The sequence below is a fragment of the Podarcis liolepis genome, assembly GCF_965112155.1.
Source record: "Podarcis liolepis genome assembly, chromosome: 2".
NCBI lineage: Eukaryota > Metazoa > Chordata > Lepidosauria > Squamata > Lacertidae > Podarcis > Podarcis liolepis.
Genome location: NC_139555.1, coordinates 32112715 through 32125583, shown reverse-complemented (window position 1 = coordinate 32125583; position 12869 = coordinate 32112715). Strand labels below are relative to the sequence as shown.

The window sequence follows — 12869 nt, the reverse complement described above, 5'->3', positions numbered from 1 at the left end:
TCTGATGGGGGGTACAAATCATCCCTTCCTAGTCTTCAGATTGTTAATTTCATGAGCAGAGAGGGGGAAATAACCTGCTTGTGACCACACTGCAGAACTGGCATCCAGCCCCTGGAAGATTGACCAAGGTGAATGCAGCCCTTGCACCAAAGAAGATTAACTAACTCTGTGTATAGCAATTACTTCCATGGCATGCTGGAACACAGTTGACTGCAACTCTGACTTTTCTATCATGGTTCCAGTTACAGATAGGTAGCCGTGTTGGTCTGCCATAGTCAAAATAAAAAAATTCCTTCCAGTAGCACCTTAAAGACCAACTAAGTTAGTTCTTGGTATGAGCTTTCGTGTGCATGCACACGAAAGCTCATACCAAGAACTAACTTAGTTGGTCTTTAAGGTGCTACTGGAAGGAATTTTTTTATTTTTTCTATCATGATCAGAGACAGCTCAAAGTATTGGAGGAATGTGATATTACAAAGTTTGAGATGAAGATCATTTTTATGATCATTTTTATGCACTAAGAAGGACCCTGGGATTACTGTGATTCCCATGAGTCCTTGGAGTCAATGACCTACATGAAGCAAGCCTAGGGAGACAGTCATACTGTAGAGCAGCCAACTGGCTCATGATGTAAAATTAAACCAACAGAATTGGCTGCTCTGTCCAGTGCCTCTCTTCAGTTTGCAAAGGTAGTGAAGTCCATAGCTAGTCACCTCTTTCAGTTATGGGAAGAGATAAAGAACAGGGAAGCTTAAATTCCATTTTAGAATTTCTGTGAAATGAAGCACCATTGAACTCGATGGAGCTTACTTCTGGGTAGACATGTATAGGAATGTAATATTAGGATGGGGGGGTGGACTGAGGAGAGGAATTGATTGGTTGCTTTTGCTCATTTTAATAAAAATATATGCTATTCAGCCGTTTGAAGCCTAACTGATTAAAAAAGAGAACAACAAATAGATTAAGACTGTTACACACACACACACACACACACACACACACACAAACACACACACACTGGTACCTCGGGTTAAGAACTTAATTCATTCTGGAGGTCCGTTCTTAACCCGAAACTGTTCTTAACCTGAGGTACCACTTTAGCTAACGGGGCCTCCCGCTGTCGCCACTGCCGCCGCCGCATGATTTCTGTTCTCATTCTGAAGCAAAGTTCTTAACCCGAGGTACTATTTCTGGGTTAGCGAAGTCTGTAACCTGAAGCGTATGTAACCTGAAGCGTCTGTAACCCGAGGTACCACTGTATATATATGGAGAGAGTAATATAATTACAAACAAAAGACACCATCAAATTAGTAGCTAACTTTTAGAAAATGTAGGCAAACTGAAGTGCTGTAGTGATAAAAAGGGCTTTTATGAGAAGACAAGGCTTTTGGGAGCACCAGCCCAGCCTTAGTAAAAAACAACAAAAACAAAAACAACAAAATATTACAGTGATCCCTTATTAAAATATTTATAAGCAATATAGAATTGTTTTAGTTTTGTAACTGAAGAGAATGAATTGATGGTGCACTGAATTGCATGTGTTGTAAATGCTCCAGTTTGTTAATGGGGTTTGACATGCATAACCGGATCATGGCTGCAGTCTTCCAGGGCAGTGCAATAACCAGAGTTTGGGATTGTATGTAGAAAATCAGTTTTGACCACCACTGTTAGTGGAAGTACGTTAGGGAATGAGAGCTTTATCTGTTCTTTTTCTGAGAATATTAGTGCTTAACCTGTCCCATTTTATTAAAACATATTTCTAGAGAATTGAGAAAGAAGCTTGTAATAAATCAAAGCTACTAATTTAGACTGTGTCTTTTCATGGCAGGAGTTACAGTATGCGCAGAAAAAGCATGCCCCAGGAAAGTGTCCTTATTTTGTTGAGAACTTAAATACCGAAAATCTCCCGAGAAGCAGCAGCTGTAGTGAAGAAGCAGAAATCCCTATGAAACAGGTATAGCCCAACGTATTATATTCAAATACCCACCCCCAAGCTGCTTCCTTCCAATCAGTGTTTAAAATATTTGTTTATTATTTGTATTTATAGGTGTTTAACCTTCTATTGCTTTGCATCCCCATAGCTCTGTTTGTTTGTTACATTTGTATACCACCCTTCATCTGAAGACCTCAGGGTAGTCCACAGCATAAAATACAAAATAAAAACACAAAATACACGTGAAAAACAAGAACAAAACAAGCCAATAACCCCCTCCTCCCACATTAAAAGACATAGAATGTCTGGTTGAAAAAGAACATTGTGGTTCGAGGACCCGATCCCCGCAAAGTGGAATGAATACACAAGGACACATGTTATAAGGTTAATGGGCAAGAAAAGGCCACAACTTTATTGATTACAGCAAGTGAAAAGGTATTGGCTTAGGCATTGGATTACGTCAGCTGACTCCACCCCCTCAGAGAGGGGTGAGTCTAAAACAAGGGGGGTTTATTCACCAGTAGGTGGAGCCTGTTGATGCAGGTGAGTGGGAGGCAGGGGGCAACGCCCCCTCCCGCCCACAACCACTCCCCTCTCTTCCAGGAGGAGAGTCTTTATTGCTTGGGGCCTAAAGATGTATATTGAAGGCGCCAGGTGAGGGTGAGCCTCCCTGGGGAGAGGATTTCACAAATGGAGCCATTGCAGAAAGGCCTATTCTTGTGTTGCCACATCATGTGGAGGAGGCACATGATGAAAGGCCTCAAGATGATGATTGCAGTTCATATGGGAAGAGGTGGTCCTTGAGGTATTGTGGTCCTGCACATGTAAGGCTTTATAGGTCAACACCAGCACATTGAATTGGGTCCAGAAACTAATTGGCAGCCAGTGCAGTCAGGCCAGGATCAGTGTAATATGCTCAGACTGTCTTGCCTCGGTGAGCAACCTGGCCACCAAATTCTGCATCAGCTCAAGTTTCCAAATCATCTTCAGAGGCAGCCCCACATATGTCCAAACACTTCTCTATCTGTGATCTTAAATCATCCACCTTCTTCACCTCTCGGCACCCAAATGTCTTGTGTTCCCTGAAACAACTCTGCCTTATTCCCCTAGCTCCCTGTTATGGATGGAACTATCTCCCTGAACTGAATTTCCATGTGACCATCTCCTTAACTTACTTCAAATCCCTCACCAAAATTCCCTTTTTTTATGAAGCCTTTTGAACAACCTCCTAGAGACCCAATGCTCTACTTTAACTCAGCTGAAGTATAGTTAACTGGAATCATTGTATATTTTCCACCTGTTTACCCCTGCCTACATTTCTCTCACCTTCTTCTGTTTTTCTCTTGTGTCTATTTTTGCATTGTAAACCCTTTGGGATAGGAACACATCCTCTTGTTCTTTGTAAATAAAGCACGCTGTATGTAGATGGAGCTATAATCAAGCTAATAAAATAATGCTGAACCCCATTGGACAGAAAACCATGTGGAGATGCAATTTGGAACAGAATCCCCACAAACAGGAAAAAAACTAAGCACTTCCCACTGTTTCTTCACTCCATATTTAACTCCCCAAGCTGCTTTTACATAGTAAGCCCCATAGCATTGGAGTTCTATGTGACATGTAGTTAGCCCCTTTGTATGCTATTAGTAGTGTTATGTCAAGCTTTGTCTTTATATTGGATGTGAATTTCCAGGTCATTCAGTTATGAAATATCAGTCCCAACCCATCTTAAACCCATCTTGACTGGTGAGTTTGACATCAATACTAGGAAAGGCCCTTGAACAGAAAAGTAAACAGACTGTGAGTACTTAGGAAAAGTTGCTGTGGTTACTAAGACCCAGCTTGGGTTTCTCAAAAACAAGTCATGCCAGACAAATGTCATTTCTTTTTTTCTTTTTTTTATAGAATTACAAGCTTAGTAGATCAGGGGAAGGTTGTGAACATAGTGTATCTTGATTTTAGTAAGGCTTTTGACAAAGTCCCCCATGATATACTTGTGAAAAAACTGGTAAAATGTGGCTGGACAAGGTAACCATTAGGTGAATTTGTAACTGGTTGACTGACCAAACCCAAAGAGTGCTCATTAATGGTTCCTTGTCATCCTGGGGAAAAAGTGACAAATGGGGTGCCACAGAATTCTGTCCTAGGCCTGTTGTTGTTCAGTGTCTTTATAAATGACTTGGACAAAGGAATTGAGAGGATGCTCATCAAATTTGCAGATGACACCATTCTTTGCTAATGCCACAGAAGACAAAGTTGGGATGACCTTAACAGATTGGAGAACTGAATGAAATTCAATAGGGACAAATGTAAGGTTCTACATTTAGGCAGGAATAACAAGCTGCACAAACACAAAGATTGGGTGGGGGGGCACCTGGCTTACCAGAAGAACATGTGAAAAGGATCTAGGGGTCTTAGTAGACCATAAACTTAACCTGAGGAAGGAAACATTGTTAGCCATACAAGCCTACCCTTGGCTTTTGATATTTTCAGCTCATTTCCAGATGTCATTGATCCCTGATCATTACTGAGGGCATACTGTCATTTCCACAGGTTCTGTCAGAATCAATTGTTGGAAATCGTGTTGCAGATTCCCCAAGGCATGAAACCTTAGTTCCACACCAGTCTCAACTACTTACAAAAGAAAGTCCCAGCCAACTCCAGCAAGGCCTGTTGTCATCATCTGGTACTGCTGGCTCCCTGGAGGAAATCTGGCAGATTCTAGAGATGGGATCAAGCCCTTCTATTCTCAGCCCCCAAAGCAACAAAGAGCAAGGTAAGCATGGTATAGAATGAAGTGGCTATTTAATTTTGTATTCGAGTCAGGTACTGTACAGCAGCTTCTTGACGCATTATACCAGTAGACGTTGGAATGCCTCTGCCCTACTTATGGTGCAATCCACAGTGTTCTTGCTCTTTGTTTGCCAATTTTGAAATGAGTGGAGAATACATGCACACATGCCCTATTAATAGATGTCTGTAGTTTCAGCTCCACTACTTACTCTAGTACAGTAGTTTTCAAACTGTGCTCTGCAGAACTTTCCCAAAAGACATATTGTCCTTCCCTACTGACTTTCTACTGCAATGTTAGGAGGGAGTGCAATCCCTTCTCTTGGATCCCAATAAGCCTGCATGTACCCCAGATGAACTAATGTTGTGCCCAGAGCTTATTCCAATAGCCTCGGTATTGGATAGAGATCCAAGATTGGTGCTCAGGGATTCTTTGACAGACAAGGCAACTTCCTACTCCTTGAGATTAGAAAATTAGAAAATTACTCTTTCTAGTACTGGGAACCAGCCATCCACCCTTTACTCTAGTTTTATATATAACTTTGAGACTGCTGCAGAAAGGCCATTTTGAGATTATCAGGTAAGCTTGTTAGAGACACACTATCACTGTTCTCAGTTAGTTATATAATTCAGCGCATTATTCCACTTTTGAGAAAAATCTCCCAAGGAAGAAATGTAAATATTCATTGCCTATCCTCATGACATGAGCTTTGTTTGGAGCAGATATAAAAGCACAGCTTTAATATATTCTGATGCTGACTTTATAAAAGGTGAAGTTATTATGAATTAGTTCTTTGTATTAGAGTAAAAAAATCTCAGAAATAAATTTCGCCGTGCATAGTGAAATGTACATATTAGAACTGTGATTGTAAGCCTTGACTGCATTTGCACATTCACAGTATTGCAAACCATAATAAATGGTTTACCATGAATGTGCAAGTGGCTCCTGCTTTGTTCCTTCCCTAATGTGGGTGGAATCTGAACAGTCATAATATGATGCCAAGGTTTGTTTTGGAATCCACAATTATGAGGATCAACACTAAGCCAGGGAATGTGGTTTGCTGCTTCCACCCACACTTGAGGAGGAATGAAGTCAGAGCAACTTACATGTTCACTGTAAGCTGTTAACTATGGTTTACTGTGATGTGCAAACATGGCCATTGCTTAAGTCTTCAGTTCTTAACATATTAAAATTACACTGAATTCAGCTGAACTTAATGCAATCATGCATATTTAGGATTGAACTGCTAATGTCTGGCCAAGAGCTTTCTATATATTTAGGAAGGAAACCAAGGCACAAAATGAACACTCAAGCCCTTCAAGATCCTATTACGTGGGATTGCTTCCAAATGACTCTTAAGGACCATCTGCTTTTGGAGTTTCCTGACAACATTGAGGAACACTGGACCAAGCTTAAAACATCCACTATTGCAGCCTTTGAACAAACTATTGGATATCGAACCAATAAACACCAGGACTGGTTTGATGAGAATGACCATGAGATTGAATGCATTATTGACAAGAAAAGGAAGACCTTTCTGATCTGGCAAAGAGATAGAAACTGCACCACTAAGAAAAAAACCTATGTTGCCGCTAAGGCTGAGGTTCAAAGAAGAATCAGAGAACTAAATAACACCTGGTGGATAAAAAAAGCTCAAGAGGTCCAGCACTTAGCCGACACTCATGATGCACAGAGTTTCTTTAAAGCCCTAAGACCATCTATGGGCCAATAAATCATGGCAATAAATCATGCCTCCTATGCTCAACAGACGGTACCAAACTTCTGAAAGATAAAGAAGCTCTTGCACTGTGCTGGAAAGAACATTACCAGCATCTCCTTAACCACAACTCCCCCATAGCTGCTGAGGTCCTCTCACAAATTCCACAAAAACAAATTAGAGATGAGCTTGCAGCATCTCCAAATCTGGGAGAGTTGTGTACAGCTATTAACTAAATGAAAAACAACAAAGCCAGCGGACCTGATGGGATACCTGCCGAAGTCTTCAAAGTAGGTGGAATTGAACTTACACAACAACTTCACAAGCTCATCGAAAAAATATGGGAGAAAGAGGTGGCCCCAGCAGACTTTAGGAATGCCAAAATTATCAATCTCTTTTAAAAAGGTGACAGAACAGATTGCAGAAACTATCGAGGCATCTTTTTATTAGCTGCGGCTGGATCTTAGCAAACCATCTCCTAAAAATATCTGAGGCTACCCTTCCTGAATCCCAACATGGTTTTCGACCTTCGAGGAGGACAGTGGACATGATTTTCACTGCTTGACAGCTTCAAGAAAAATGCAGAGAGCAAAACCAGCCACTGTATATGGCATTCATTGACCTGACTAAGGCCTTTGATGCTGTAAATCGTAATGCCCTATGGACTGTCCTTCTGAAAATCGGCTGCCCAGATAAATTTGTGAACATCCTTCAGCTCCTCTGTGACCATATGACAGCAACAATCACAGATAACAGTGGCTCTCAAAGTGAACCATTCACAGTGAGATCAGGTGTTCAACAGGGTTGTGTTATTGCCCCAACTCTATTATTTTCATCGCCATGATCCTATACTTTGTTGAAGGGAAACTCCCCACCCCCACCAGAGTAGAAATCATATATCAAACAGATGGAAAGCTCTTTAATCTGAGTAGGCTGAAAGCAAAGAGTAAGGTTACCATAACTTCCGTCATAGAGCTTCAGTATGCTAATGACAATGTAGTGTGTGCACACTCAGAGGATTACCTCCAAACCATCCTAAATGCCTTCGCAGAAGCTTACAAAAATCTTGGCCTATCATTCAACGCCCAAAAGACCAAAGTGCTGCACCAACAAGCACAAAACAACCCCTCTGCAGCACCACAAATCCAACTCAATGGTGTAACGTTGGAAAGTGTCTATCATTTCTCCTTATACAAGGTCCAAAATCCAGCATCACTACAAGTGATCGCCAAAGAAGAAGATATATTTATGTATACAGGAAATGTGGGGTAGCCCCAAATAAGGAAAGGATTTTAGGTATACTAAAAAAAGCAGGCACTCTGGGTGGCTCCTAACAGAATGTTAAAAACACACTAAATCTAAATGTGATGGGAGAAATCATGACTCTTCCCCCCCTCCCAAACAATCCCTTCCATATCTGGTTCAACTTTTATTCTCAAATTTGGTTCAACATCAAGCCGATTTCTATGCCAGTTCTTCATATATGAAAAAAATGTTGAAAATGTTTGTTTTGTAGAACAAAAGAGAACTGCAGTGGTACCTCGGGTTACAAACACCTCGGGTTACAAACGCTTCTGGTTACAAACTCCGCTAAGCTGGAAGTAGTACCTCGGGTTAAGAACTTTACCTCAGGATGAGAACAGAAATCACGCGATGGCGGCAGCGGGAGGCCCCATTAGCTAAAGTGGTACCTCAGGTTAAGAATGGTTTCAGGTTAAGAACGTACCTCCGGAACGAATTAAGTTTGTAACCTGAGGTACTACTGTAGATGTTTCAAAGCTTTTCACCTAACTTCCTACAATCAGCAAAAACTTTCACCCAGAATTGGTCCAGCTTACATACTTTGAAAAATGATTTCAATGAACCATCACAAGTCACGTCAACAAGTGCATCTTTCTTTTCCGCAGATAAAGTTGTTAGTTGTACACCACCATATTCAAAAGGATTCCTTATCCATGAGGTTTCAGAATTTGGTGCAGGGAAGTAATCTCTGAAGCTAGTTGCTAAATCACACAGGTGTTCATTTATGTAATGTTTTACTTTTGGTATCAGTTCTTTGTCAGTGGCCTCCAGAAATGTCTCCAGTGTTGGGATGTTAGTAAGGCTACCACCGTCTACTCGGCTTGTCCATAACCATAACTTTTTAATCACTGCCTCATTCACATCACTACCTTGAAGGTTTGTGTTGAAAGCGTTCCAAGTATGTGAAAACATCTGCTAAGTAGGCTACCATACACAACCATGCAAAGTTGTTCAACTGATCAGAGGGAAATTTTGAACCTGTCAGAAAAAGTCATACTTCACTTAACTCAAAGAATCACTTCAGTATGCTTCCCCTTGACAGCCAACAAGGGGCTGTATGTTGGCTTCCCATTTCATCACACTGTTGTTGTTCTTGTTGTTGTTTTTGTTCTTGTTGTTGTTGTTATTTCCTTCTGTGCCCAAGTTTCATCCCTGGCTTAAATAGAGTAATTAGTTAAATACAATACTTATTTGGAGTAAGGTTTTTATTCTTGCTGATTACCCAATAGGAACAAGCAACTTTTTAATTCATTAGGATTCTGCCATGTACCTGCTTCCTCCCACCCCCAAATGTAGCCACATAGCTTCCCACAGAAAACAAGAAAACAAAATCCACACAGGCTGCCATTTGCACAAAACCAAATCATCAGAGGATTAGCTGTTGTGCTAATCATAGTGGCAAATTGCTTAGCTATTTCTCCATTTAGATTTCCAAGATGAGATATGAACCCCAAATTCACTGAAAACCCTATGCACAAGCAGTGGGAGAATCCTCTAAACTTGAAAGTTGTTGAAAGCAATTAGAAATTATTTTCAATTAAAAAGTAGAGAGCAAAGGGAAGGGATCCCTTACATTTTTTAAAAAATGTGAACTAACAAGCTGTTTGTGCACTCTATCTCTCCTCGCCCCCTCCAATAGCAAGAGCCCCAAGAAACTGTGTCAGAGGTTTTTGCCCAATCCCAGCTCACTTGTCATCCAGCAACTCTTTCACAAGTTTTGGCCCTGCCAACAAGCAGGCACTCTGGTCAAGAGCAGAGGCTAGATGATCTGTGAAAGGATTTCACTGTGCAATTAACAAGATAAGTGAGTCCTCTGGCAGGGGATGGTTCTGCGGATGCCCAGGGGTCCCCAGACCCCTAATTGGGAACCACTGTTCTAATCAACTAACGTAATAAATAACAAGATGAAAGATGAAAAAATCTTTTTTAATAATTCCAGTGGCACATTTAAAGGTAAAGGTAAAGGGAACCCTGACCGTTAAGTCCAGTCGCAGACGACTCTGGGGTTGCGGCGCTCATCTCGCTTTACTGGCCGAGGGAGCTGGCGTACAGCTTCTGGGTCATGTGGCCAGCATGACTAAGCTGCTTCGGGCGAACCAGAGCAGCGCCTGAGCGGTACCTATTTATCTACTTGCACTGCGTGCTTTCGAACTGCTAGGTTGGCAGGAGCAGGGACCGAGCAACAGGAACTCACCCAGTCACGGGGATTCGAACTGCCGACCTTCTGATCGGCAAGCCCTAGGCTCTGTGGTTTAATCCACAGCGCCGCCCACGTCAACTGAGTATCTAACAAAGTGTATTACACACAAAAGCTTATACCTTGAAAGCTTATATTTAGTTGATATTAAAGGTGCCACTGGAATTATTAAAAAATATTTTTTTTATCTTGTTATTTATGATGACTATGACAGATCAGCATGGCTATCCACCTGAATCTCTAATCAACTCATCATTTCATCTTTAAAGAAAGACTGCTCCACAGCTCTGAAAGGAATGTGAGGAGATGGGAAGTGGAGCTTCTGACGTCCCCTCCTAAACATCTTTAACTCTTGATGGTGCGCACCCCCGCTTTCTGTTTCACATGCTTGTGATATAGGTGTGATTTTGCTGCTCTGTCAAAATGAAGTTGTTTTCTATCATTTACTTTCTCATAGAAAATGCTGCTAAAATTCTTCATTCTCTTACCTGGGCTTGATTATTGCAGTCCCGTTTGTGTAGGTCTCCCTTTATCCCATCTAAAACAGCTGGCCTATTTTCTTAACTCTCAATCTTTTTGAGTCAAAATGGATGTTGTACAGGTAGAAAAGGTTCAGAAAAGGGCAAGCAAAATGATCAAGGGGATGGAGCCATCTCCCCTCTCAAGAAAGGTCACTGCATTTGGGACTTTTTAGTTAAGATTAAAGCTGAGTTAGAGATAACATGATAGAAGTTTATAAAATTATGTACGGCATAGAGACAGAGGATAGGAAAAGTTTTCTCCCTCGTAATATTCGAACTCGTGGACATCCAATGAAGCTGAATGTTGGAAGATTCAGGACAGACCAAAGAAAGTACTTCTTCACATAGAACATAAACTATGGAACTCACTCCCAGCAATGGCAGTGAGCAATGGCCACCAACTTGGATGGCATTAAAGGAGGATTAGACAAATTCATGGAGGATAAGGCTATCAATGGCTACAAGCCATTGTGACTATGCTCTGTCTCAATAGTTGGAAGCAGCAATGCTTCTGAATATCAGTTGCTGGAAACCACAAGAGTGGAGAGTGCTCTCATGCTCGAATTCTGCTTGCAGGTTTCCCACAGTCATTTGGTTGGTCATTGTGAGAACAGGATGCTGTACTAGATGGGCCATTGGCCTCATCCAGCGGGTTCCTCTTGTATTCTTGAATCATTGCCTTAGCTCATCTACCTTTTTGCCTCTACAGTATTAGACCGTCTCTTTTGCTTTTAATCTTTTCCCTACTGGCATGCTTGTTTGTTTAAATGAATCCACCAGACAATTTCACAAATTGAACAATCCTCTCCCGAGTAGCTTCAGGATTTTGATTAATTGGTTAACGTTTACCAAGGGCTTTGAAAATGCAACGTGTGTAATACACTTGCAGATTATTTGTATGTCCTGGTATAGCAGCATTTCTATAGGCTGTGGCAGCGAGCAGGGGTGACAGTATGGGATGGCATGTGTGCGTTTGGCAATGACCCACGTGCTATGGTAAAATTATTTGGTACACTGAGACATTGAAGATATTGAAGATACTGCAGGTCAAGAACCTGTTGCTAAAGCAAAAACAGTGTTTGCACATGCAGATGTCACAGTAACTTGCCTAATGTTTCATGCTGTCAGCAGGTGAAACTCAATTGGCAGTTTGCAAGGACACCAATTACCTAATCTAGTATTGGAAACCTGAATGCAAAAAAGAAATTCTGGCTCTCAAAATGCAGATGCAAGTGATGTGTATATCGCAAGACTTTAAAATGCCACCCTCCATCACCTCGCAGGTGAAAATAAGGACTGTTTTGTGTCCTTGTTGAATCTCTGCTTTAATACAAAAGATTGAGTCGATTTATACATTGCTAAACGATCTTTGCTGCATTTTTTCAGGAACACTGTAGAGGGCACAGAATTGATGCAATGTAGATTTGACAATCTACCCAGGTTATTCAGAGAAAGAAGCCTGTTCCCTTCCTACCACTTTACTGGTAGGACCAACAGCTTGATTTATTTGTTTGTTTGCTTGTTTATTACCCACCCTTTACCCTGAGGGCCCAGAGCAGGTTACAACATTGATACAACATTAAAAGTGGTTTAAAACAACTTATAATCATAAAAAGAATGTGGGTCCTATCAATATACACCTCAAGTGTCAAAAGCCAGGGTAAAGAGGTGTGTCAGCGTAGTAAAACCTAACCCAGTACAAAATTCTCACAAACCGCCAGAATGAAATCTAAAAGCAAACTGTCTGTGTGTAAAAATGCAGTCTTTTCTCTCCTTCCAACACCCTAATTCTTGCTTGCTAATTGGGTCCTTCTCCACACCCCCTTCCCTACTTTGCTTATAACTGAAATCTAGTTCTGCATTGGTAAATGGCAGGTATTGAGGGAAAAGTTTATCATATCACTTTACTCTCCTTACATGATCCCAGGGTCTTATCAGGATGTACAGTGGGCCCAAGCTACTGAAAGTATCCAACTTTGTACCTTCTTCATACTATGGCCATTGTGGCACAGCTTGGCCAAGGCCTAGTCACCATAGCAACTAGTTATCGCTCTTTCTCCTCATTTCAGAATGCGGAGGTCCAGGCTGGGAAAATATCTCTGCCCTCCCTTGCAAGAGGAAACAGACGGACTGTTGTTGAGCCACAGTTCTGAACTAAATATTTCTTTTGCTCTGCAGCTGTTGTCTAGTACCCAAGATCCCCCTCCCCAATAGGAAGAGAGCTACAGTTTGCTGAAGAAAACATTGGTATAACACCCTATTCCCCAGAACAGTCATATAACTTGGAGAGCTGTCTTCCCTGTGTTCTAACACATTCTTGTTTGGGCCAACTTTCAACAGCTGGCGTTTAGCAGTGTAAAAGGGATTTTAGTTAGTGTGATTATAGATGTGAACAAAGAGAGTTTACC

General features: G+C 41.3%; 1 protein-coding gene across 12 annotated transcripts in view; it reads left to right on the top strand.

The window, feature by feature from the left end:
- Positions 1 to 12869, top strand: part of CCDC57 (coiled-coil domain containing 57) — a 66592-nt gene that overhangs the window by 50921 nt on the left and 2802 nt on the right. For 9 of the 12 annotated variants that reach the window (XM_083487115.1, XM_083487120.1, XM_083487119.1 and 6 more), the window contains 2 exons: positions 1829 to 1954; positions 4487 to 4709. In XM_083487115.1, the coding sequence (XP_083343241.1) occupies positions 1829 to 1954; positions 4487 to 4709 (349 nt within the window). Of the gene's footprint in view, positions 1 to 1828; positions 1955 to 3626; positions 3734 to 4486; positions 4710 to 12869 lie in introns of all 12 variants that reach the window. The other 3 variants (XR_014522058.1, XR_014522059.1, XR_014522060.1) reach the window with 1 other exon arrangement.